Here is a 24755-nt window from a genome sequence, read left to right as displayed (position 1 = left end):
GAAAGAAGCATGGTAAGAATAAAATGACACCTGGGGAAATAACAATCATAAGAAAGTCAAATCTTTTACAGAAAAAAGTACATTTTTCCTTACAGTAAAACACACTGCTATAAATATACTTACATGGTTTGTTAAGTGGTTACATATCAATGGTAAACAACAAACAATATGTGTCTCTACTTCTTCACTCACATTTTTGTAAAAAAAAATCTCTACTTTTGAAAGTCGATGAAAGAGCTGCTGAAGGGGCCAGAGAATATCAGTAGTTAAAGTGTTTGTTGTGTAATGATGGCAACTGCGTTCAGATCACCCACTGAAAAACCACACATCTGTCACTCCAGCTCCAATTTAATTCTTCCTACTGTTTTCTAGGGACAAGTTCAGGACTTGTGTTATTGCCAGCACTGTCACCAAGGTAGTGATGTGTCTTTTTCTCAATGAATCTGTAGCTGGAAGTTTTCCTGCATCCTGCCTGGTCCACAGCCACTCAGACTCAAGTAAATATACAGAGCCTTATAGTAATGAAAACCACTCAGGCATTAGCTGAGGATAACTACTGACTAGCTCTTACACTTAAACTCAGCCCATTTCTGTTAATCTATATTTCGCCATATGTTCCGTGGCTTTACCTGTGTGCCATTACATGCTGCTCCTTGAACTGCAGACTGGTCTCTCTTGACTCAACCTTTTCCCCAGAATTCTCCTTGTCTGCTTATCCTGCCTATACTTCCTACCTATACTGGCCAATCAGCATTTTAATAAACCAGTGTACAAAAGCATTATCCCACAGCATGAATCCTATTGACAATGCTGAGATTTTATTTACTCTCTTATGGCAACATACTTATCTTTAGTGTGTTGGTACCTGTTGTACAACAGTTTCCTCCAAGATTAAAACATTCCACTCTGATGGGAAACTCCTTAAGTGGGATGACAAACAACTCAAAAGAGCTTAGAAACTCGCTGCAACTGACAAGATGTAGTGGTTAGCTGTTCTAGCTTTGACCTGAAAGTAGTACCCCCAGTGAGGTTTCTGGTAACAGTCATGCCTACCTATGTCCTGCCCCTGAGGCAGGCTCTCTTGGTTCCTGGTAATCCTGGATGCAGAATGGTAGACAAAGCAGAATTCTCCAAAGAACACCGCTGGACAGCACTTCACCTCTCCCAGACCCTGTAACCTATCCCTTCACTTGTAAGTTACTATTGGTGAAATTATTAAGGCCACTCCACATAGTTAAAAGGGAGGTTTATTTTGTGGGGTAACTTACAAATGAAGGGATAGGTTGTAGGGTCTGGCAAAGGTATGGCGCAGTCCAGCGGTGTTCTCTGGAGAACTCTCTCTGCCTCCAGCGTCCAGGGTCCCAGAACCAAGAGAGACCTCTCCTCTCAATCCTGGGTCTTCTGCTTCCTTCCCCCACCCCGCCTTGTGGGCGTGACCATTACCAAAGCCTCAATGGGGGTTAGAACTTCCAGGCCAATGCTGGGATAGCTATCCACTACAAGTTACCCCACAAAATAAACCTCCCTTTAACTACGGTGAGTTGCTTTAATACTTCCACAAGTATCTGGTGCCCAACATGGGGCAAACTCCAAAGGGCTGGGTGGTTTCCACCCTCAGCCTCCTCTGTGGCTGCTGTGGCACACTTTCCACACTTACCACAGTTCCCTGTCTCTTCTTTCCTGTCTCTTTTTAAATGCCGACCCCTCCTGGTGACCAAATGCTTACCCATTCAGCCCTTAACCTCCCAGTACTGTTTCTTCCCTTACTTTGCTTCATCCTCCCCAGCTGGCAGGCACCTGAACCTGCCTGCCAAGTTCTATATAACCATAGAGCGCCTCTGTGGTTCCATTCCCGAAGAAAGGGGGCAGCTATGTCCAGTCTCAGTTCCCCTGGCAAACTTAGTCCCCAAACCAGTGGGAAAAAAAAATGCTATGAATGAGGTGATCCCCCCCCCACTCCGTCCCTGTGCACTGGCTTCCCACATGAGCCCAAGGCTTCCACAGTCTCACCTGGTTAAAATAGATGCCGCATCATGCACTGGATGGCTCCTTGAGGGTGTGGCTTCCTTGGCTGCAAAGGCTCTGAGAGAGGCTTGGAGCAGCCTGGAGCTCCAGGGAATCACAGGAAGAACTGCCTGTGCTGCCTTGTGCACACTCTGCTCCCTCCTGCAGCTATTGCCAGCCACCATCTTCAAGGGTACCTGCTTTAGAGCTACACCAGCAACAACTGCTGGCCGAAGCACTCCTTCACCATTAAAAGCAAGATATGACAGGCAAGCCAGTGTTTAATTTCAGGTTAGAGTACTTGATAATTTCACACCTTGAAACTGACTAACAAATTTTGAGTAATTCTTATAATATGACCAAAAACATTACCTCACAAGATTTTAAAACCTTTTTTTGCCTATATGATGACTGACATTTTCCTGGAAATATACGACCTTCCTAAGGCATATCTGGCCTGTACCATTTTGGCATTTACCATAATAATTCATACAGCATTCAAATACTGGTTTTATAAAGATGAGTCATTATTGAGACTGATACAGACTGTAAAAGATAGCAATGAAATCTTACATAAAAAGATTCTTTCTCTGGAATCTGCTAACCAGGATTTACAAGACAGTAATACAAATTTACAAATCAGGCTTCTCAGTTTTGAATCTGCTAACCTAATACAAGAACTTCAGTCCATTAATAATAAATGTATAGCTAAAATTGATTTTATTGATAATAAATATGAATATTTAATGGGTAGAACAATAACTATCCAGGGTAAAGTTGTAGCTACTCAGACACTTTGTAAGGAATAAAGATTATCATTAACTGATAAAATAATGTCTATGGAATCATGTGTTTCAGAACATAAAAAGTTGCATGATTCCATGAGAAATCTGGAATCACTAGCAAGAGAGGAGGTTCACCCCTCTAGAACATACCCTAGGAGCTCGTTTGCAAGCCCTGGGAGAAACTCTCAGTAAACATGACAAGGGACCTAATAAGCACAAGGGCAAGACCATACAAGTTGCAACATCTCCAGATGGCTCTCATACAATGGCTTATCCTGTCAACATCCATGAGAGGCCAGCAGATGATACACACCCTGAGCCGTATGTGACATATACATTACAACCGGTTTCAATGAGGGACTTTAAAAATATGAAGGAAGCGATTTTCATGTATGAGATATACTCAACATATGTAAGACAGATGTTAAATTTGTGGTCTACCTCACGCAGAATCATTCCAGATGACTGTCATCAGTTAATTTCAGCTGTTCTAGAATATAGAATATAGGTAAAATGGACCAATAGAATATGGGTACCTATAGAATATAGGTACAATAGAAAAGCTGGTTGAGAAAAGAGGCAAGAAATTTTGAGCAACAAGGTAAACTCAGAGGTTTTGAGATCTCCTAAGATCAAATTCTTGGTGAGGGATATTTTGCTGATAGGAACGTACAAGCCACTTACGATGAGCCTACAATAATATCCCAGTGCTGTACAGCAGCTATAAATGCTTGTGGAAAATTCCAGAACAAGGAAAATCAACTAAGGTATACACAAAGATATTTCAGGGACTGCAAGAAACCTTCACTGATTTTTTTTACAAAGGCTGACCACAGCTATAACAAAAGTTGTGTCAAATAAAAAATTAAAAGTATTAACTGAGCCCTTGGCATTCGACAATACTAATACAGAATGCAAAAGAATACTTAGACCATTAAACGTTAGATCAGCTCCTTTGGAAGAATGGATTCAGTATACTAATGGTGTTGAGTCTCTTAATGATACTAATGAGGCTTGGATAGGAGAGGCAATTCCCAGAGATGGAATAAGGCCCCTCTGGTACCAAATGTTTTAAATGTGGTACACCAGGTCATATAAGTAAAAACCCCTCCTTGCCAGAATAAGCAATAAAAGCTGAGAGTCCCTCTCAGATGGAAGGAAGCTGAGCAGCAAGGAAGACTCTCAGAAGAGCCGACCTCAGACCAGCTACCTGCAAGAAGCAGAAACCAACCAGTTGCATAAAGAGGTTTAGATCAACTGAGTCACTTGGAAAGAACACTCTCCAGCCTGTTGAGTTGCCTACAGGGTAGGCAGTGTTTCCAGGTTCTCAGCTTTGGTGAGCTGTCATGCATGCTGAGGGTAGGCTATGATGATACACCGTCTTTAAGTAATTTCTGCTCCTGTAAATAAGCTCTCACCCATATTACTGTAAGTAACCCCAATAAAACTTATTTACCAAGTTGGACTTTGGTGGTATCTGTATGTTGATCTGTCCAGGGTTCTCTATCTGGAGAGAGTAGATGTGTGTGTTTCATTTCCCCATGAAAAATTTTGTCACACAACAGTACCTACTGGGTTTTATAACTGTAAAATTCTATTTTTTTTCTTTGTAATTAGTAAGCATTGTGAGGAGCCATTTTGAAGGGCAATTATATTTGGTTTTCTAATATTGACTATGATGGACAATTTCCTAAAAGATAAATGTGCTAATCAGGACAAGCTAGATTATACTGAGATGATCTATGTAAGCCTGTGCTCTCTGGAAGTGAACTGAGATGTGTATGATCAGTTTGCAACACTCTAACCCTTTTTATCCAACTCCTGGACCCATTTGTGGGGGAGCAGGGCTGCCTCCCTCCAAAGAACATTGACTTACATTCTTTCAGGTCACATCACAATCAGCTATGGAACCTTGAAGGCTGTGAGTAGGGCAACCTCAGAGTCAGGCATCACTTGTGAGGCTTGCCTCTGATGTGTTAGCTGCATGGTTCAGGCCTGGTGTCTTACGGTGCCTAGGACAATCTGTCCAATTTCTAAGTTCTAGATCTTCAGCTGGTTACTGAGCCCTTGTGGGACCCTTCTGAGGAAGGAGTCCTAGAATTCCACGGGGTTTCTAGGACCCCAGTGAACTGCCACCATTTGATTATTTACCAATTGTTTCCCATTGTCAGCTCAGTTGGCTTCTTACTCTGTCTTATCCTGATGTCCAAAGTCAACTCTTGCTTATAAAGAAAAGCTATTATGAGCTCTTCATCCTGTGGACTGATAGGTTTCCAACCTTGAACCAACTTGTGGATTATACTGTTACTGGAATAAGTAATTCCTCAGGGTGACAGTAGCCCCAGAATACCCAGCCAGAGTCAGGCAGACAGTTGCATTCATTTGGAAATAGGAAGGCTATACCATACTGGGGAGCCAGCACCCAGCAAAGGAAGGCCAATTCAGAAGTGAGTCCATGTGGCAACCTACACAGTGTGAGATGGAGATGAAGCCTGGAACTTCAGGGCAAGGTCACAAACGAAAATACCAGAATGAAGTTGGGACGGACATCGAGTCTGAAGCTTTGGGACAAGGTAAAAAACTGAAATGTCAGGATGAGGGTGCAACAGATCTGGCGTTTGGTGAGCACAGCAAACCTTGGAAGAGGATACCTCAAGAACAGCAAGGCCTAGAGCTTCAAAGTCAACAGCCAGGCAAGGATAAGGTACAGGAACCCCAGGAAGAAAATCTAAGACAACTAAAGCCCCCAGAGTGGGCCAAAGGTTCACAGGAGCAGGCTGTAACTGGGAAAAAGTCTGGGGATGATGGCAAAGGTCGCAAGCGGCCCTCTTGCGACATGGAGGAATATGCTGAAAACCACCAGAGGCAAAAGTACCAAAGGTTACTGCAGCACCTTCCACCCAGTGTTCATATGATTTCTAACCCACAGAGGGCTCTCACAACCCTGAGGGATACTTTGAAGATCAAAGGTTGTGTGGAAGGGCACAATCATGCATCCAGAACAACTCAGTGTGATCCTAAACAATCTACTGTTGTTACCACAAAGGAATGTGTCTTACCAGACAAAAAAGTGAAGACGTGTACAGAGAACCCTTCTGATACACAGAAGAAAGATGCAGTAAACCTTGAAGGAAGACGGGAACAACACTTAGAGCCTGACTTGCTAAGAGCAGAGGCTCAAGTCTTCCTGCATAGTGGCAGCAGCAGGTCACTCCCCAACATGAAGCCAGTGGTTATAACAGAGAAAAAGCCTGTTACAAAACAGGAAAAGGGCAGAGTAACAAATGAAGTCCTTGATGTTACAGAGAACATGGAAAAGGAAGTAAGAAATGCACTAGGTCCAGGACCCCAGGAAGAAATCTTAACTAGTGCATTCAAATTGCATATTACTCGAGGAGATATCCACACACTAAAGAATGGTGAGTGGCTCAATGATGAGGTCATCAATTTTTACATGAATCTTCTGGTTGAGAGAAATAACAAAAAAGGGTACCCAGCTCTCCACGTGTTCAACACCTTCTTTTATCCTAAACTAAAGCATGGTGGCTACTGTTCTGTTAAACGATGGACTCGAGGAATAAAACTGTTTGAAAAGGAAATTGTTATAGTACCTATTCACCAGAAGGTTCATTGGAGCCTGATAGTAATCGACCTAAGAAAACAAAGTATTGTTTACTTTGATTCAATGGGACAGACAGGGCAGAGTATTTGTGAGACCATCTTTGAATATTTACAGAATGAGAGCAAGACTCAAAGGAACATTGAGCTGGACCCTTTGGAGTGGAAACGATACAGTATGACATCAAAGGAGATTCCTCAACAACTGAATGGAAGTGACTGTGGAATTTTCACTTGTAAATATGCAGATTACATTTCCAGAGACCAACCACTTACCTTTTCTCAGCAACACATGCCCATCTTTAGGAAGAGGATGGTGTGGGAGATCCTGCATAGTCACTTACTGTAACAATGTCCACCTGGTTGCTATGACACCCTGCACTTTTCCATCGATGTTTCTATATACCTCAAGCAAGATGGGTTGAAAAGATTTAAAACAGAAACTGAGCTGCCTGACGTGGATGAAGCCCACTCTCTTCAATGTAGTCCTGACCTGGGGAGTCCTGCCCAATGCCATCTGTAGCTGCAAGTAACAACTGCAAGCTTAGAAACAGCAATTCAACCCACAGAAGAACACATGTTCAGACAACATTGTTTTAGTGTTGGAGTTAGTTTTTGAGTTGTTTTAATGTTGGATTTAGTTTATGAATTGTTTTAATGTTGAATTTATTTTATCAATGGTTTTAATATTGCATTTAGTTTATGAGTTGTTTTCATGTTGGATTTATTTTGTTAATTGTTTCAATGTTAGATTTAGTTTATGAATTTTTTTACCTTCTTCCCCCACCAATGCTTGTTGATGTTTTCACTCACTCATTTGCAAACCTTGGCAGTTTTCATTTTATAATATTCTCTAATTGCCAACTCTGTTCCTTGTTTGAACTCTTTATTCCTGAAAGGAATGCCCATCACAATGTCATTCCCTGTTTAAGATCAGGAGGAACATCAGCAAGAAGAGGCAGGAAGTGTTGACTAGCATTTCTAATGCTGGAGTTGTATCTGTTAAATTGAAGCTGGAGGTGCTGGGTTTTTTTTTTAATGTATTTTTTTTAAAAAGCTTGAAAATAGTACAAGAAAGGACGATGAATTGCACAGACTGATGCTTTTCTGACCCATCACCCTCTACCAGACTTGAATATGATGCAGAACTATTGGGGAAAGCATCATGGTTACTTAAAGACACATTCTTTCCCAGAATTAAGGAGACTTGCCTTAGGTTTTGGAAGTTGATTAGAAGTAATTATAATGGTAAATATCCATATTATTATAGTGAAGCCAAACCTCAGCTTTGCTAGGACTATATTGAATTATTTGAAATGTTTGATTCAATAAGTGTTTTTTTTAAAATTTATTAGATTAACATTGCTGTATCCCATCCCCACTGTGGAAGTGCGGATGATTTAGGGTTGATACTGCTAATTATACAATAATCCATTTTGCATGTGATAAATTATATTTAACTTTTACAGTTGTGTTTATGCAATTTTCATTCAATAAAGTTTAAAGTTGTTGAAAGCATAATTTGCAATAAAGGAGAAATGAATAATTTTTGGTACATACTACCTACTAAAGGTAAACCTGTATTAGATAAACAATTTTAGCAGAATTGTAATCCCAAGTAAAATAGAAGAAGTAACTAAATGTCTACCAATAAAAGAAAACAAAACAATTGAAAAATACCAGGACAAGATGGTTTTAGCATAGAATTCTACAAGACTCTTCAAGAAGAGTTGAAGACAGTACTCCTCAAATTATCCCACAAAATAGAAACATAAAGAGCATTGCCCAGTTTTTTAAGAGGCCACAGTTATCTTGATACCTAACCCACATAAACACTCTACAAAGAATAAGAATCACAGGCAAATTTACCTCATGAACATTAATGTAAAAACTCTGAATAAAATACTTATAAACTGAATCCAATAATGCAATCCAAAAGATCATCCACCATGAACAAGTAGGGTTCATCCCAGAGTGCAGGGATGTTTTAACCTATGTAAATTTATAAATTCTATGCACCATATAAACAAATTGAAAGGCAAACACCAGATAATCATCTCATTAGATGCAGAATAGGCATTTGACAAATTGTAGCACCTCTTCATGATTAAAGTCCTAAAGTGATTAGAGGTACAAGAGACGTACCTCAACACGATAATGGCAACACTATGATAATCAACTCTGTAGCCAGCATTAACTTAAATGGGGGGAACTCAAAGCAATTCCACTAAAATTAGGAACAAGGCAAGGTTGTTCACTCTCTCCATATCTATTCAATATAGTATGTGAAGTCTTAGCTAGGGCAGCAAGTGGACTAGAGGAGAGCAAGGGGATACAAACTAGAAAGGAAGAAGTGAAAGTATCTTTATTTGCAGATGATATGATAGTATGCATAAGTGACTCTAAATATTTCCCTTGGAAACTCCAATAGCTCACAGACATTTTCAGAAAAGTGCGAGGATAAAAATTTAACTCAGAAAAATCAGTAGCCTTCCTATATTCAAAAGACAAATGGACTGATAAATCAGAGAAACAACTTCCATAAGAGCCTCAAAAATTATAAAATATCTTGGGGTAACTCTAACCAAGCAAGTGAACAACTTATAAATAAATCTTCAAGTCAAGTCTTTGAAGAAAGAAATTTAACAAGATATCAGAAGATGGGAAATTGAACAAGATATTAGAAGATGGAATGATCTCCATGCTCATGTATTGGTAGGATTAACATAGTAAAACTGGTCATCCTGCCAAAAGCAACCCCCAGATTCAATGCAATCCTTATCAAAATTCCAACACAATTCTTCACATATCTTGAAAGCAATTTTCAGCTTCATATAGAAACACAAAAATTCCAGGATATCTAAAAACAATCCTGGAAGTTTCCATTGCACTAGGTTTCTAGCTTGTCCCTAAGCTGTATCCCGCAATCCAGTTTTCTCTTCCATTACTCTCTCCCTCTATCCTCTCCACCTCACCTGATCCCTTCTCTTCCCATCCTCCCCACTGTACCCACCCACCTGCCATGTCTGTTCTATTTCCCCTTCCCCTCCTTGTTACTTAGCTTCTCTTGGTCTGTGGATTATAGCATCCAACAAACCAAATAATCGTGAGAAAATATTGAGTCCAATCGGCAAGAAAGAAGGAATGTATGAGCGAGAATTGTTGAGACCATGATTGGAAAAAGCACAGGGACAAAAAGCCAAACGAGTGGAAACACATGAACTGTGAACCAATAGGTGAGGAGCCCCCATGGAACTGGAGCAGACCCACTGGATAAGTGAGACAGTCGATTAGCTTGAACTGTTTGGGAGGCCCCCAGGCAGTGGGACCGGGACCTGTCTTTAGCGCATGAGCTGGCTGTTTGGAGCCTGGGGCCTATACAAGGACACTTTGCTCAGTCTGGGTGAAGGCAGGAGTGGACTGGACCTACCTGGACTGAATCTACCAGGCTGAGCTGATTCCCCAGGGGAGTCCTTGCCCTGGAGGAGATGGGAATGGGAGGTGGGTTGAGGGAAGGTGGGGGGAGGACGGGAATCCATAATCCATGGCTGATATGTAAAGTTAAATTAAATTATAAAATAAATAAAAATTTTAAAAAATGCTTTTTCACATCCAAAAAAATAAATAAATAGAAAGGAATTATGATCAAATTCTGACTGGAATAGTCTTTGAGGCTGTGTTGTCTGAGCCAGTTGCCTTGAAGCTGTTCTGGATGTTGGATCATCTGGGCCATGGCGTCACTGGAGACCTTTTAGGGGGTCTTGGCTGATCAAACCATATGAGCCTGGAAGCAATCCACAGGTTCTCATCTTCTGTGGAAGCAAAAAGAGAACCTCTTTTCCATAGCAACATATCCTTAGACAAAAATTTTGAAGTCAAGATACCTTTATAATATTGATTTAACTCAGCAGGCTTTACCATCAAATGTCTTTCTGCACTTAAAAATCCCAAACAACACAGTGCAGATTCTCTCTGTAATATTCATCTTTATGTGGCTTTTTTTTTTTTAAGCTGAGGATCGAACCCTGGGCTGTGTGCGCTTGCTAGGCAAGCGCTCTACCACCGAGATAAATCCCCAACCTTGTCTTTTATTCTTATTGTCCCTTTAAAGACTTTATTTTTAATACTATTTTTGTATAGCTGTATATACTCCTTTTCCTCTCTCTTCCAAGCCTACATACATTTTTTACACACAATATAAACTGCTCAGAGATTTATTTCATCTGAGTCTGTTTTATTGTGAATGTATGATTATTCTCTGACCAGGACAGATTTTAAACTGCTGACTCATTTCAGCTTCTCAACATAGTGGAGGTAATTCGCCTCCAGCTCTGGGAGCCATGCTCTCTGCTGACTTTGGAAGGCAGTGAGTTCATGCCTCCAGCAGCATGTAGCCCAGAAACCTTTTTGTGTGTGTGTGTGTGTGTGTGTGTGTGTGTGTGTGTGTGTGTGTGTGTGCACAGGCTTGGAGATTCTTCCACCGAGAATCCACCATGCTGCATGTCAAGACCACATGCCACAAACCCACAATATTGTAGCTCAAGACTGCAGGCCAAGCCTTGCCTGAGAAGACAGAACAAGGAAGCTGTTTATAGCTCCATTTTAGAATCTTTTTTAAAGCTTTGTCAGGTTTTGGGTAGAAATTCTTGCTCCATGTTGAACAGCCAAATGTAGTCAGAAGGGTTCTCCAGCCCTTTGAGGTCCCCACAGTCCTGTCGTCCTCTTATAAAACAATGACTCAGAAGTTTATATTAATTATAACTGCTTGGCCATTAACTTAGGCTTCTTACTGACTATCTCTTACATTTAAATTAACCCATAATTTTTATCTATGTTTAGCCATGTGGCTTGGTACCTTTCCTCAGTTTTGCCTTGTCATCTCGCTTCCTCTGTGTCTGGCTGCCGCTCCTGACTCTGCCCTTCCTCTTCCTGTCTCTCTCCTGGACTTCCTGCCTGGCTATAATTTGACTTGCCATAGGCCAAAGCAGCTTCTTTATTAACCAATCATAGCAACACATATTTACAGCATACAGAAAGATATCCCACAGCAGGTTTTTTGTTATATTTTTAAATTTTTAAAATATGTGCATCATTTATACTATATGTGTTTTATTAGTACTACATCATAAGTACCCTGCTTATATTCTGTATCATGTGTTTTTGTAAGGATTGTCTGCTAAAAATCAATGTACATTACTCTGTTGCTTTGTAGATCATTTCATTAAAGCTTACATGGCAGTTTGTTGTCTGAAAAACAATCAAAATAGTTGGATTCACTTTATTACTTAGATTAATGGAATTTTTTCCATTGAGACTTCTTATAATTTATCAATTTAGAGAGCTCAGGGGTTCTTTAAATTAGTACAAAAAAATCTTAGTTTGTCCACTATTTTCTTTAATCTAAAATTATTCTTGTGCTCGCTTTGGCAGCACATATAATAAATAAATTATTCTTTATCCTTTTAATATTCATATAACAGGAATTTATAAATTGCTACCAAATTACCCCTCCTAATGAATATTAGCAGATAAAATATATTCATTCTTCCACAATATAATGTGTCATCTTTGAAGGGGAAATGTATATCCATAAAAGGATTGCTTTATTGTGTTTTGTATTTTATTCACTTTAGAAGGTTTGATTCCTGGATAAAATATAAATAAATTTAGAAAATAAGATGAACTCTGCTGGTAGCTTTTAAATTCATTAAACGTCTAAGTAAGTAAAACACAAACCAGTACTAAATTTATATATCTTCTTGATGGGGGGTTGATATACTCAGAAGCGAAACAAGCATGTGAGAGACACTGTTAAGGTCAAGGCTTAAGACCTGGAGTGTGGGAACTTGGGTTGTGTACCTTTGTGTACACATGTGTAAATGGTTTTGTATTTGCTTGTCATCCTTCCCCCTTTTGAATTTTCATTCATAAATGAGAATATTAAGGGACTACACAGGTAGTTCAATGGTTAAGAGCACTTAGAACTCTTCTGGAGGAACCAAGTTCACCCCCTCATGACCCATGTCAGATGGCTCACAACCACCAGTGACTGCAGCTCCGGGGATGTGAGACCCTGTTCTGGCTTCTTAGGGCACACGTGTGGAGTACATTCATACAGACACACCTAACACATGCATTGAAAATAAAAGGTTGGTTGAAGTAATTGGTCTTTTTTTGGTGTGGTTTTTTATTTATTTATCTATCTATTTATTTATTTATTATTTATTTATTTTGGTTTTTTGATACAGGGTTTCACTGTATAGCTTTGCACCTTTCCTGGAACTCATTTGGTAGACCAGGCTGGCCTTGAACTCACAGAGATCCACCTGGCTCTGCCTCCTGAGTGCTGGGATTAAAGGCGTGCACCACAGCTGCCTGGCAAAGTGATTGTTAACATAAGACAATTATTAGTATGTTCACATTTATGCATGTGCCAAGACAGAGGTCAGAGGTTAACTTCTGCCATGTGGGTTCCAGGGATGGAACTTAGGTCATCAGGCTTGGTTATAAGCACCTTTTCCAACTAAGTCATCTCAGGAACCCATTTGTAGACTTTTTCATGGCTCCCTTTCTGATTGAAATGGCTGTTTCTCTTTGACATCTTTTTTAATTTAGAGTTGGGAAGGCCAGAACAATAAAAATGTAAAGATGTTTCCCTAGGAAAACTGTAGTGCTTTTCCTATATCAGTGTTTATTACTGGCATGGTACAGCTGAGTGGGCGAGGGCTTATATAGAGGACTTGTTGGATATATAGAGGGTAGACTGTGGTCACTTAGAAATCCATTCTTCTTGTGTGTGTGCCACACACACACACACACACACACACACACACACACATCCTAAATAAATAAATTAGTATATTTTTTAAAATCCATGCCTATCTAATTACTTACTTACCAAATCATTATGATTTGTTTTAGGTGCTTTTCTTTTGTGACAGCTTGCTTGTATGTTAAACCTTTTGGGAAAGAAGATGGATGTAAACAACTGAGTCTTGAGTCAGTTTCAAGAAGAGCATGTGTTTATCTCTAAATATGTATGTGTCAGATAGGTAGGTAAGGTAGATAGTTAGACAAATATAGATGTGCGCAATTGCTTTCTTTCCATCTGTATATATTGGAACATGAAGAACTCATGGGTATTCTGTGAGTGTGATACAAAAAAAAAAAAAAAAGATTAAGCAAAACCACAATTTTTCTAAAGAGAAGTGCAGTTTCCATAATTTCTCATAGAATAGACTCTCAGGTAGAGTTTACTCCTTGAACTGAAAAATAAAGAAGGACCTGGCAGTACTGTGTTTCCCATTTCATACTTTTGGGAAACTCTGAAGGAAAGAGAACTGGCCTGGGATTCAGAACACACACTAGCATGTTAACTTTATTGAATCAATACTTCCCAAATGTGTTTGAATTTTAAATCTTTTTAAATGGAGTATTTTGTGGGCTTTTATAAAAAACACTGGCTCAGAGCATTTTCTCATTAAAATTATTACAATTTGTACTTAATGTCCTCAGAAAAATTAGGATTGACTAAGTGTTTCTATACTGAAGAATTTGGAGTGTTTTATGGTATTCTTTACCCACAAACTGAAATACAATTTAAAAGCAAATATTTAAATATGCTTTTGACAGTCTCATTGTTTGCCTTATGGTAATGAAATGTAAATACTGTACCTAAATCAATTCAGTGTTATAAATTCTTTCTGAAGATGATGTTGGTTTACAATTCTACAAGTTAACCAAGAATACTTCCCTCTCACTCCAGGCTAGCTGGCGTCCCAAAGCCCTGCGCATGGACACTTAGGACGCTTTGCTTTACTCCCCATCCCCTTCCCCTTCTCCTTCCCTCCTCTCTTCATTCATTTTGATTTGGTCTAGTAATCTAGCATATTAAACATTTGTATAAACCCACAATTAAATTAAATGTTCTATTATTTATTTCCTGAACTAGATGATAAAAAGTATTTTTGATTTCTGTTCACAAGGAAAGAGAGTTTTCTGTAGCTCGCCATAGATATAATGGCAGGAAAATGTGATCTTTTTAAGTCAATATATGGTAATTGGGCAGGATTAGTTACAATTGTCATAAACAATAAGAATAACAATGAGATTTACTACCAGCCTGTTTCTTGCCCAATGTAATTGCATTTAACAATTATGCGTTGAAATGTGAATGAGGATGTGGAACTTTGTGTTGGACTGCTGACTCAGCTCTTTCTTCCAGGGATTCATTCCCAGGCCACCACACTGGAGACTCTGTGTCTCTTGTAATTGAACCTCTCTTTCTTATTTCTAACCAATTCATTTCTTTCTTCCCAAAGGAAATTTCAATCCTTTCTCTAACAAAAATCTCAATGACCCTAACTCTTTTAATTGAAGATAGATTTTTTTAAATGACAGTCTATGTTGATTATAGTTTCCTCTCCCCCAATTCCTCCAAAATTCTCCTTACTTCCCAGCCACATAAATCAGCATCCTTTATTTTTCTCTCTTATTAGGAAACAAACATAAAATTTAATAATAATAATAATGATGATGATGATGATGATGATAAATAAAATAATAATAAAATTAGAAAAAATAAAAACAAACCAGAATAGTACAAAGCAAACAGAAGAAAAGGAGCCAAAGAAAAAGCTTAAGAAACACACAGGAACACACACAGGTCCCATAAAAACCACAAAACTAAAAACCATAATATTAAAAGGAAAAATTCTAAAACAAAGACCATCAGAAATGCATTGAGTTCATTTTGTGTTGGTGTTGACCATCTACTAGGTAGCTGGGTGTACTACTTATCCTTAAGAGTGGTTTTTGTACCCAGTGAGATTCTGTTGGAGAAAACAATTACTCATTTGGGAGTACTTACTAATTGGAGATAGCTTCTGAATTGGGCATGTGAACCTGTGTCCCTGTCCCCGCTCAGCACAGGGATCTCAGTGGTCCGATCCTGTGTAGGCCCTATGTGTGCTGCCATAGTCTCTCTAGATTCTTATGGTTATCAGTCCTGCTGTAGTTAGAAGGCCTTTTTTCCCTGTGTCCATGCCCCTCAGGCTCTCACATTCTTCCTGCCTCCTCTTTGACAGGGTTCCCTGAGCCTGAGGGGACTGGTTTGATGGAGGCATCCCATTTGGGGCTAAGTGCTTCAAGGAATTATTCTTTGCACACTGCCCTGTTATGGGTCTCTGTATCTGTTTCCATCTACTTCAGGAAGAAGCTTCTCTGATGATTCCTGAGCAAGATACTGACCTGGGAGGATAGCTGAATGCCATTAGGAATCATTTCTTTGCTACATTCCTTTAGCAGAAGAGTAGAATATGTTTTCCCTAGGTCCCTGGCCTATGTGCTGTCAGGTTCTTGTCCATGTAAGTAGTGTCAGGGATGGGTTCCATTTCATCGGGTGGGCCTTAAGTCAAATCAGACATTTGTAGGTTACTCCAATAAATTGTGTCACTATTTGACCAGTTTATCTAGTAGGCATGTCATGTCACCATTATAGATAGAAGAGTTTGTAGCTGGGTTGGTGTTTACCTTTCTCCTTTGGTAGCTTGCAGAAAATACCAGTCAGGAGCAGGTGAAGGCTCTAGGTAGACACCAGCTTGACATCTCCATGGTCAGTGAATTCTGAAGATATTGTGCTAAGCAACAGGGCCTTGCTGTCAGTATGTGGAGAGCAACCAATAATCTCGGCAATAACCTACATTGTTTGGGATTTCCCTTGGGGCCCCTTAGTCAATAAATCAATTAGATATAATCCATTCCTAGAATTAGAGACCTTATTTGGGGATTAGAGATGTCCGGCAGGGGCTCTGTTTCCCACGCCAATTCCGTTTAGATTATATATACACATATGTATATATATGTATATATGTATTTTGTATATATACATATATAAACTTCGACTGTATTAGATTTCCATATGACCCCTCATTTGGCCCTTAGTTTTACTGTCCCTCCCCATATTTCCTCCCTCAATCCCCTCATTCTCCCCACTTTAACCCTGCCATTCTAGCCACCACTCTTCACCCATAACCATCTGTTCTACTTCCCCTTCCTAGAGTGATCCAGCCCTCCCATCTAGTCCCTTATTCTGTACCTGTTATATTGGATTACCTAAGAAAAAATTAGGCATTGTAAATATACAAGTATTTATGATGTTAAACAAAGAAGATTTTTAAATTGTCCTTATCTTTTCTATTACTCTGAAGAGACACCATGACCAAGTCAACTTATAAAAGAAAGTATTTCATTGCTGGCTTGCCTACGGTTTCAGAGGGTAAATCCATGACCACTATGGTGAGCATGACAGCAGGCAGATAGGCATGGTAGGAGCGCTGTTGGGAGCTCACATCTGGTGGTTGGGGTTTTTTTATTTTTTATTTTTGGTTTTTGTTTTGTTTTGTTTGTTTGTTTGTTTGGGTTTTTTTTTTTTTTTTGAGACAGGGTTTCTCTGTGTAGATTTTTCTTGTGGGTTGTTTTGTTTTTGTTTTGTTTTGTTTTTTGGTACCTGTCCTGTATCTTGCTCTATAGACCAGGCTGTCCTTGAACTCACAGAGATCCACCTGCCTTTGCCTCCCAAGTGCTGGGATTAAAGGCGTGTGCCACTGCTGCCCTGCTGTGAGTTCACATCTTATTTGTTAAGTGGAGGCAGAGAGAGAATGGGGAAGGGAAAGAGGGAGAGGGGAGATAGAGACAGACAGACCGAGAGAATGGAAAGAATGTGCACACTTGGGCCTTGGCCATGGCTTAGGCCTGGAATGGGTCTTTTGAAAACCTGTAACCCATCCCCAGTGGCACACCTCCACCAACAAGGTCACACCTCCTAATCCTTCCCCAAATTGTCCACCAAATAGAGAGCAGGCATTCCACTATGAGTCTTTGTAGGACATTGTCATTCAAACCACCACAGTCCTGTAAATTAACACTACAAAAATAATCAATATATAGATATTTAAGGTGCATTTTATAAAAATATGTATATGGCATTGATATCTAATTTTTCTGAATTGTTTTTGAATTTCTTTTGGAACTGTTCAAGGATACTTTATTTGGAGCACATTCTTTATATATATATAAAATTTTGTAGACTCAAGTTAAAAGCAAATTATGAGATGATGACGACAACGTGATTGACATTTAATATCGTTTGAGAGCAACCACACCCTTGAGCTCCAGCTGATGGCGTGGAGAAACTCACACTCCTACATGCATAGAAAGAACATTGGGCAAGTGTTTTGTACCAAAAACATATAGTTAAAAGATAGAGAGGTGGATCAAAAGGAAAGATTTGGTATTGTTGCATTTCTACAGATGTAACGTGATATTTTGAAGTAGTCTCGACAGCAGAACTTTATCTTCATTATACTGTGCTATTAGAAGTCAGGGACTCCCCATAGCACTCACGACTCTCAGCACAGCTGCAAACCAGCTACAGAAAGTATTTTAGGAGCGATAGATATCGAACAAATGTGGCTTGTCAAAGACACAAGGAAAACTGTCATTGCAGCATGTTCTACTTGGACAGCATTCTAAGAATAAAATTCCTGGTCATCGTATTAGTTCCCAGACAATTCAAAGAAACTTGTACAATACTCTATGTGCCTATGGAGGCTTGGCAAGGTTTTCAGTGATTGATCATGTTATTTGGTTTATATGGTTGGAAAATCAGTTTTTCTTCTATATGTGATTAAAAGTGGCAAGAATAGAACTCTCAGCGACGAGTTAGGAGGCTGCTGTGGTCCAGATGAGACGGAAAAAGAGGAATGTGTCTTCAGGACTTAAAGCTTGATACTTTTCAGGAGCAGGGAGGAGGGAGAAAGCATGGCCTTGACATCCCAACCAACAAAAGAACTGAAAATTAGCAGCGTTTCATGTGAGAATTGTAAGGTGATGAATTAAAATCTAATTTAACTCACTATGTTTTATAGGCCATACAAATCCACATGCCCTACAGAAATCTATATGTTGACCTAAATTTATGTATTCATAAATTATTAATGATTTATTGTAAGGTCAATGAAATTCTTTCACTTTAGTAATAGTTTTCTTCTAGCTGCCATGTTTTCTCTGTTCATTATTTCATAGAACAAGAAGACTTCTATGTTTTTAAATCCTGTGTAACATCATGTAACATCATAAAACCTTTTAATACATTGAATAGATAAATAGAAAATAAACAGTCAGGTTGTTCTTCCCTGGAGCTGTAGAATATCATTTCTCAAGGCTTCTTTTTTTTAAGGCTGAATCCTAATATCTCTAGAGATTAATAAAGGAGATGGAGATGAACATGCACAACTATAGAAATAAACAGACTTAAGTAAAAATAAAAGTTTCTTCCCCAAAGAGTTTCTACTGTGCCCCCTGGCCTCTCAAAAGGGACATATGTAGCCCCAAAGAGATTCTCTGACTGTGAAATCTCTGTTATTAAAATCATACGCCAGCACAGAACATGTTTTCTAACGCCAACCTACTGATCCTAACCAGCAAATGGTCATATTTAATAAACTACATTGAACTTCTTTCATTAGAATAAACACAAACACCATCAGAGGAAAAGAGGCATGCTTTGTGGTCACCTTGACACCTGTGTAATGGAAGATGAACCTTGGGAGTGTGCCAAGAGTCATTTTGAATTTGTGTGCTGTGATAGATGTTGAGAGAAGCAAATGAGGAAACTGAAACAGAGAATCATAGAAAGAAACTACCTCAGATAAAAAAAAGTGATCAGGAACACCTCTTAGAATAATTAAGCTGCATGTAAGCAACAAACAGGAATGTTTTTTAAGTGAGCTAGTCTAATGAAGATCTGTGCAAAAGCTGTGTTGGGACTGGCAAGGAGTTGTCATTATTTACGGACACATATATTGGATATCTGGACCTCTCTCTTTCTCTCCATCCCTCCTCCATTCCTTCCTCCTCTCCCCATGCCTCCTTGCCTTCCTGTGTTAGCATGAAGAGGTAAAACTGTACAGGTCACACAGACACTAAATGCCTGAGTTCAGAGGCTTGTGTTTTATTCAGTGTGCCTAGGGGGGCTTTGGCAAAATTATAAGTAGTTATCTTATTTGATTTATATTGTAGAAAATCAGTTTTTTCTTCTGTATGTGATCGAAAGTGGCCAGAAAAGAACTCTGAGAGGCGAGTTAGGAGACGGTTTGATTTGCTATTTGCCACCCAGGCAAAAGATACATTTACAAACTGTATTTCCTTAAATCTAAGTGGTTAAGAAGTTTGTTTTCTTGACTTTTATTCTAAAGTTAGGGAGCGTGTTTGTGTGTGTGTGTGTGTGTGTGTGTGTGTGTGTGTGTGTGTGTACATTCTTATGTAATACAGAGGAAATTTAAATAATTATTCATTTCAGTTTGCAAAAATACTTTTTGCTTTTGAGAGCTGGTTGTAAAGAAACTTATCTAACACTAATGTATTTTATGTTGGCAGTACTAAAGAGCAGGACTGTAGAATGCTTTAAAATTAAATGTCTCCTATATGTATGAATGTATGTAAAGCTGTATGCTGTGGATATCACTCTGTATAAATAAAATGCTGATTGGCATGTAACCAAGCAGGAAGTATAGGCGGGACAAGCAGAGAAGAGAATTCTAGGAACAAGAAGGCTGAGGCAGAGAGACAGTGCCATCTACCACCATGACAAGCAAGATGTAAGGTACCTGTAAGCCACAAGCCACATGGCAACTTATAGATTTATAGAAATGCATTAATTTAAGATAGAAGAACTAGATGACAAGAAGCCTGCCACAACCATACAGTTTGTAAGCAATACAAGTCTCTGTGTGTTTACTTGGTTACGTCTGAGTGGCTGCGGGACTGGCAGGTAAGAGAGATTTGTCCTGACCGTGGGCCAGGCAGGACCAGAACTCTAGCTACAGCTGTATGAGTAGTCAGTGGTATATTAAAATGATACTAAGATTCTGTTTCTTTTTCTTAAGTCATAAAGATCCTTACCTTAAAGGCTGGTTTTTAAGTGAATGTTTTTAAGGAATTTAAAACTATATCCTACAGTATTCTTGTTCACCAGGGTTTTACACTAATGTCCACATATTTAGTAAGCCTAATTGTGATTGGTTTTCTTCAGGGTTTTCTTTATTACATTTCTTGTGAGCATGGCTATATAGGTAAAGGTGTTTCCTTTCAATCTCAGCAAGCTTTGTATTTCCCATTCTGTTGATGGTCATTTATTTCTGACCATATGCCTGCTTTTACATATCTTTTTTCTATGATATTCTTTACTTCCTACAAAAATTGCCATTCTACAGCATGCCATTTCACCTTGAACTCATTCAGGCTAAGTACAAGCTTTTCCTATTAGTGCAAGGCACTTTCATGCTTTGTCTCTCCCATACTACAAGTGTTCCAGTGCTCCATCGCCTTTGGAAGTTTAGGAGACTGAACTCAGAAAGAGAATGATTTTATAGGAACATGAAGATAGGAATATGATAAAGAATTTGGTTGAGATTTTGTATGAATTTGAACTTTGAACTTTTCTGAAAACTGAGATGGAACTATAAATGTCCTCACGGTGCTGGGGAGATGTGTCTGCCATGTTTTAGTGGGTCAGATTTGTAAATTTGTTATATATCTGTCCTAGCTAAAGTTCATTTTCTTCTGTTCAGTGAAAAGAGATGTGTTACAAATCCCTGCTGTGTCAATAAATGTGCCTGGGGCTTTACAGTGCTCAGTCTGAAGCTGTGTTGTTAGATGAAGTGGTTTTCCTGGAGAACAGAGGTGCTGTTTGTTATAAACTAGCTCTGATTATTTCTTACAGCACTGTTTTATGTGGTGTTTATGTGAACACAGAACTGTCTTTTGTTAGGGTTTGTAGGGTATGGGTATATTCCAGTCCTAACTTTTTTTTTTTTACCTTTATATATAAGCTCACATTTTTGTCTCTGTAGATGTACAGCATTGCAATGTTTTGTTTTTCTTAAGTCTGATCGATTGGATCTTTGCTGACATGGGGGGATGGGCTGCCTCTCTTCTTTTACTGGTTCTACAGTCGAACACACTGTCTTAACTCTGCATGCTAGAAAGCCAATCAAGCCCCTCACTCCTCCAGACAGCACTGTTTCAGTCACTGGGAAAGGTTTTCTGGCGTGCACACTTAAACAATGATGCACTGTTACTTTCAGAAACCCAATAGAAGGTTTTCACCTGAATGTGTTTCACCACGATGTTAAATAACACATACATGCATCAAAACGTCACCTGGTAGCCTATAAATACTTTTGTATGTTTTGATGTACCAAATTATTTCTGTGACTATAATAAATAATGGTTAGTTTGTTATGGTTAGTTGGCACCTTTGGACAAACACTGTAGTCCTTTCTACCATTCTCAGGTACATGTTACCTGTGGCTAAAGTAACCATGAATTACATGACACTCATTTTTCTTGAGAATTCTTGAGATTTTTTGAAATTCTGTTATCAAGGTGTTTTCTATACTTTGTTTCTGATACCTGGAAAAATTTTACAGTACTATAATCTAGCAAAAAACTACAAATAATATAAGAACAAATCCTGTTAAAGAGACAAAGAGCAATTCTTAGCCTATATATTGTTAATGACTTATGAAGTAAACTGAGAGTGAATAAATAAAATAATGATTCCAATGAGACCGATTTCCTGGTTTAAATGTTGCAGATATAGTGAAAGAAAGTTTGGATACTATTGTAAATGATGCATGGAAAATAAGGAAAGATTTAAGCATTATAAAATCCATTTATTTGAATCCAGCCACAGTCAACTGAATTGTATGGCGAGAGTTTGATGAGGAATAGGTAGAAAGGAAATCATAGATTACCCAGAATAGTCACTAACATAGGTCTGTAAAACTAATAAAAATTATAGCCAGTTAAGTTATTCTTGATCTTGTATTTCAGAACTTAGTGTATAGATATTATCCCAAAATAGAAAAAAACATGTATACATGCTTCATACCAGATCTCATAAATTGTTGTCCAAACACTCTGGGCTTAGAGTACAGATCACTGTATTTATAAGACTTAAATCAAGTGCTATTATTATACTTCATAGAAAATTAAGGCTAACGCCTCTACTTATGAATATTCATAACCTTCAAGAAGTAGGAAAATTAGTAGCTATTGAAAGCTCGAACTTTTCATCATATTAAATTTTATTCATAATTAAGTTGTATGTTCATCTCACTTTAAACATGAAAAGAAAAAGACTTCAGTTCGTGAGATCAAAATCAATATTAATTTCCCATATTAAGCAACCTAGACACATTTCAACACAGGGCTAAACTTAATTTAAAAAAAATCAAGTAATTGGTAAATCTGTTACAGTTGTGTCCTCTTCTCTTAAGAATGACTTTTAAAATACCAAATTATTATCAGTTTTAGGTTAGTATGGATAATTTCTTAATCAGACGGAAGAATCGGTACCAAAGTGATGGTATAATACAGTGTTCACCCTCGTAGCTTGATAGTTTGCTGGATTAATGACTTCTCCAATTGAGTCAGCAGTACATGGTGCTGCTGGAAAGTGGGTGGCGTGAGCAGAGCCACAGACAGCAGCACTCTTCCACCCCAACTCCAGGGAGAGGCTGATTAGGCAACAGGATCCTGCCCTGGTGAAGTGCTACAGCTTGGCAGGCGTGAGCATCAGAGATGCTGGAAATTCTGAGTCATCCTTTTGGGGTTTCTTTTCTTGCATGAAACCCACAATAAACCAGAACATAGACCAGAACAGAAAAGGGAAATGAGGAAACAGAAAGGGAAATGTCATAACTATAAGACGTATCAGTACTCAGCTCTTTGATCACCCTCTTTGTCTGTGGGAGTATGGGTTCGGGGATAATTGCATTTGGCTTTCAGTGTCTTTGCTATGATAGAGGAAATTTAACTTCTTCTCCTCTCTCCCATAACATAGTGCAGGATTATTCTGACCAAATGATGCAAAGAAATTTAGTTTTGCCTATAATACTTTAGTCTGATATACTCATTAATGGAAGAATACTAGAAGGCTTTAAAAACTCTAATGGGATTTTTAATTTCATTATTTCAAGTCAGCAATTTTAGTTATTTGTTCTAGTGTACAAACAGCGGCTACACATTGTTCCTGCTGATTGCTTAGGTCTTGGAGTGAGGATAAATAAAGAGTATGGGCAGAATTCCATTTATGAGCATCCTGCAAGCACTGTGACAGCTTCGACACCATATTCGACACTGAGGGCCGCCTAGCTTTCTAATGCATATTTCAATTAGCTAAAGGATACGCAGTTATAGAAAACACTTTTAATACAAAGTAGGACTCATGTTTTAAGGAAACTATAAAGAGTACATTTACCTATTTTAAGAAAGTCATAAGCTGCATGTCAGACTGGGGACATGGTACCAACTTAGTTGTGGCTATCAGGAAGTTTAATCAAATGGTTCAGTGCTGGGTTTGGAAATGTTATAGGTAAGGCAAAAATGTCATGAAAGATTCAGAAACATGGAAATAAAAAAAGAAATATGTGTAAGGAACAAGAAATAGGTTAATTTGTAGCTGAAATGTAGGGCATAATAGTAAGGGTAAGAGAGATGAAATCCAAGAGGCACTTATGTGCTCATGTATATACTACATGCACATGCTGTAGAAGATTGGCCTAATTGAGCCATAGAAATACCTATATATTATAATAGAATAGCTTAGAGTTAATACTGAATGATAAAATTGACTTTTGTGAAAAAGCTTTTGAAAAGTACATGATATATTCTGTGTCTTACTAAGCATATTGTGTATTCTTCTTTCTATGACTGTCTCATGAATCCTTAAATATCCCTCAAATATTTTTGAAGGGCCAAGAAAATTGTTGGTAAATCAAAGGATCTTAGTGATATCTCCTCTTCCTTTATTCTCAACTCAGGTCAACTTTTCACCATTTTGCTTATTAGAAAACTACTTGCAAAACTTCTCTTGAAAAGCAATATTCTAACAATGAAAAAAGTTTGAATCTAGTAAGGAAGTTTGTGTGTTGTCCACTAAGACAGTATTCGTTCAGTCTGAGCATTCTATTTCTTTTAACATGGACACAAACCACCTGGATCGAGGGATGGATTGAAACAGAAACACGTGGATGTATAGAAATAGTAAAGTATGGTGTGGCTGTTTGAATGAAAATCCATAGATATAGGAATAAGATAGTACCTGTTACAATATGCTCTGCTTTTAACCATTTATATTTTGGAGAAAACAGTAATCTTTCTTAATGCATAGATTCACGTTTGCTAACTAATTTCCTGGTTTGTTGGAAAAATCAATACTGAAAGTTTTTTATGTATTTAAACATTTTTTTAAAATACTGCTTTTTGAGGTCTATGAAACTA

The 24755-nt window shown here is 38.5% G+C and overlaps 2 protein-coding genes across 5 annotated transcripts in view; both read left to right on the top strand.

Moving 5' to 3' along the window:
- Xrcc4 (X-ray repair cross complementing 4) overlaps positions 1 to 24755 on the top strand; it is a 258828-nt gene that overhangs the window by 210989 nt on the left and 23084 nt on the right. The window lies entirely within an intron of this gene.
- Positions 5245 to 6756, top strand: LOC118596421 (sentrin-specific protease 2-like). Its single transcript, XM_036207304.1, has one exon. It carries the CDS (start codon positions 5245 to 5247, stop codon positions 6754 to 6756), a length of 1512 nt encoding a protein of 503 aa, XP_036063197.1.

The sequence above is a fragment of the Onychomys torridus genome, chromosome 15 (assembly GCF_903995425.1).
Source record: "Onychomys torridus chromosome 15, mOncTor1.1, whole genome shotgun sequence".
NCBI classification, from domain to species: Eukaryota; Metazoa; Chordata; class Mammalia; order Rodentia; family Cricetidae; genus Onychomys; species Onychomys torridus.
Note: the sequence above shows the minus strand (reverse complement) of the source record. Positions and strands in the feature narration are given on the sequence as shown.

Excerpts from the sequence above, each read along its gene's own strand:
- LOC118596421 (XM_036207304.1), top strand. The coding sequence starts at position 5,245 with ATGTGGCAACCTACACAGTGTGAGATGGAGATGAAGCCTGGAACTTCA.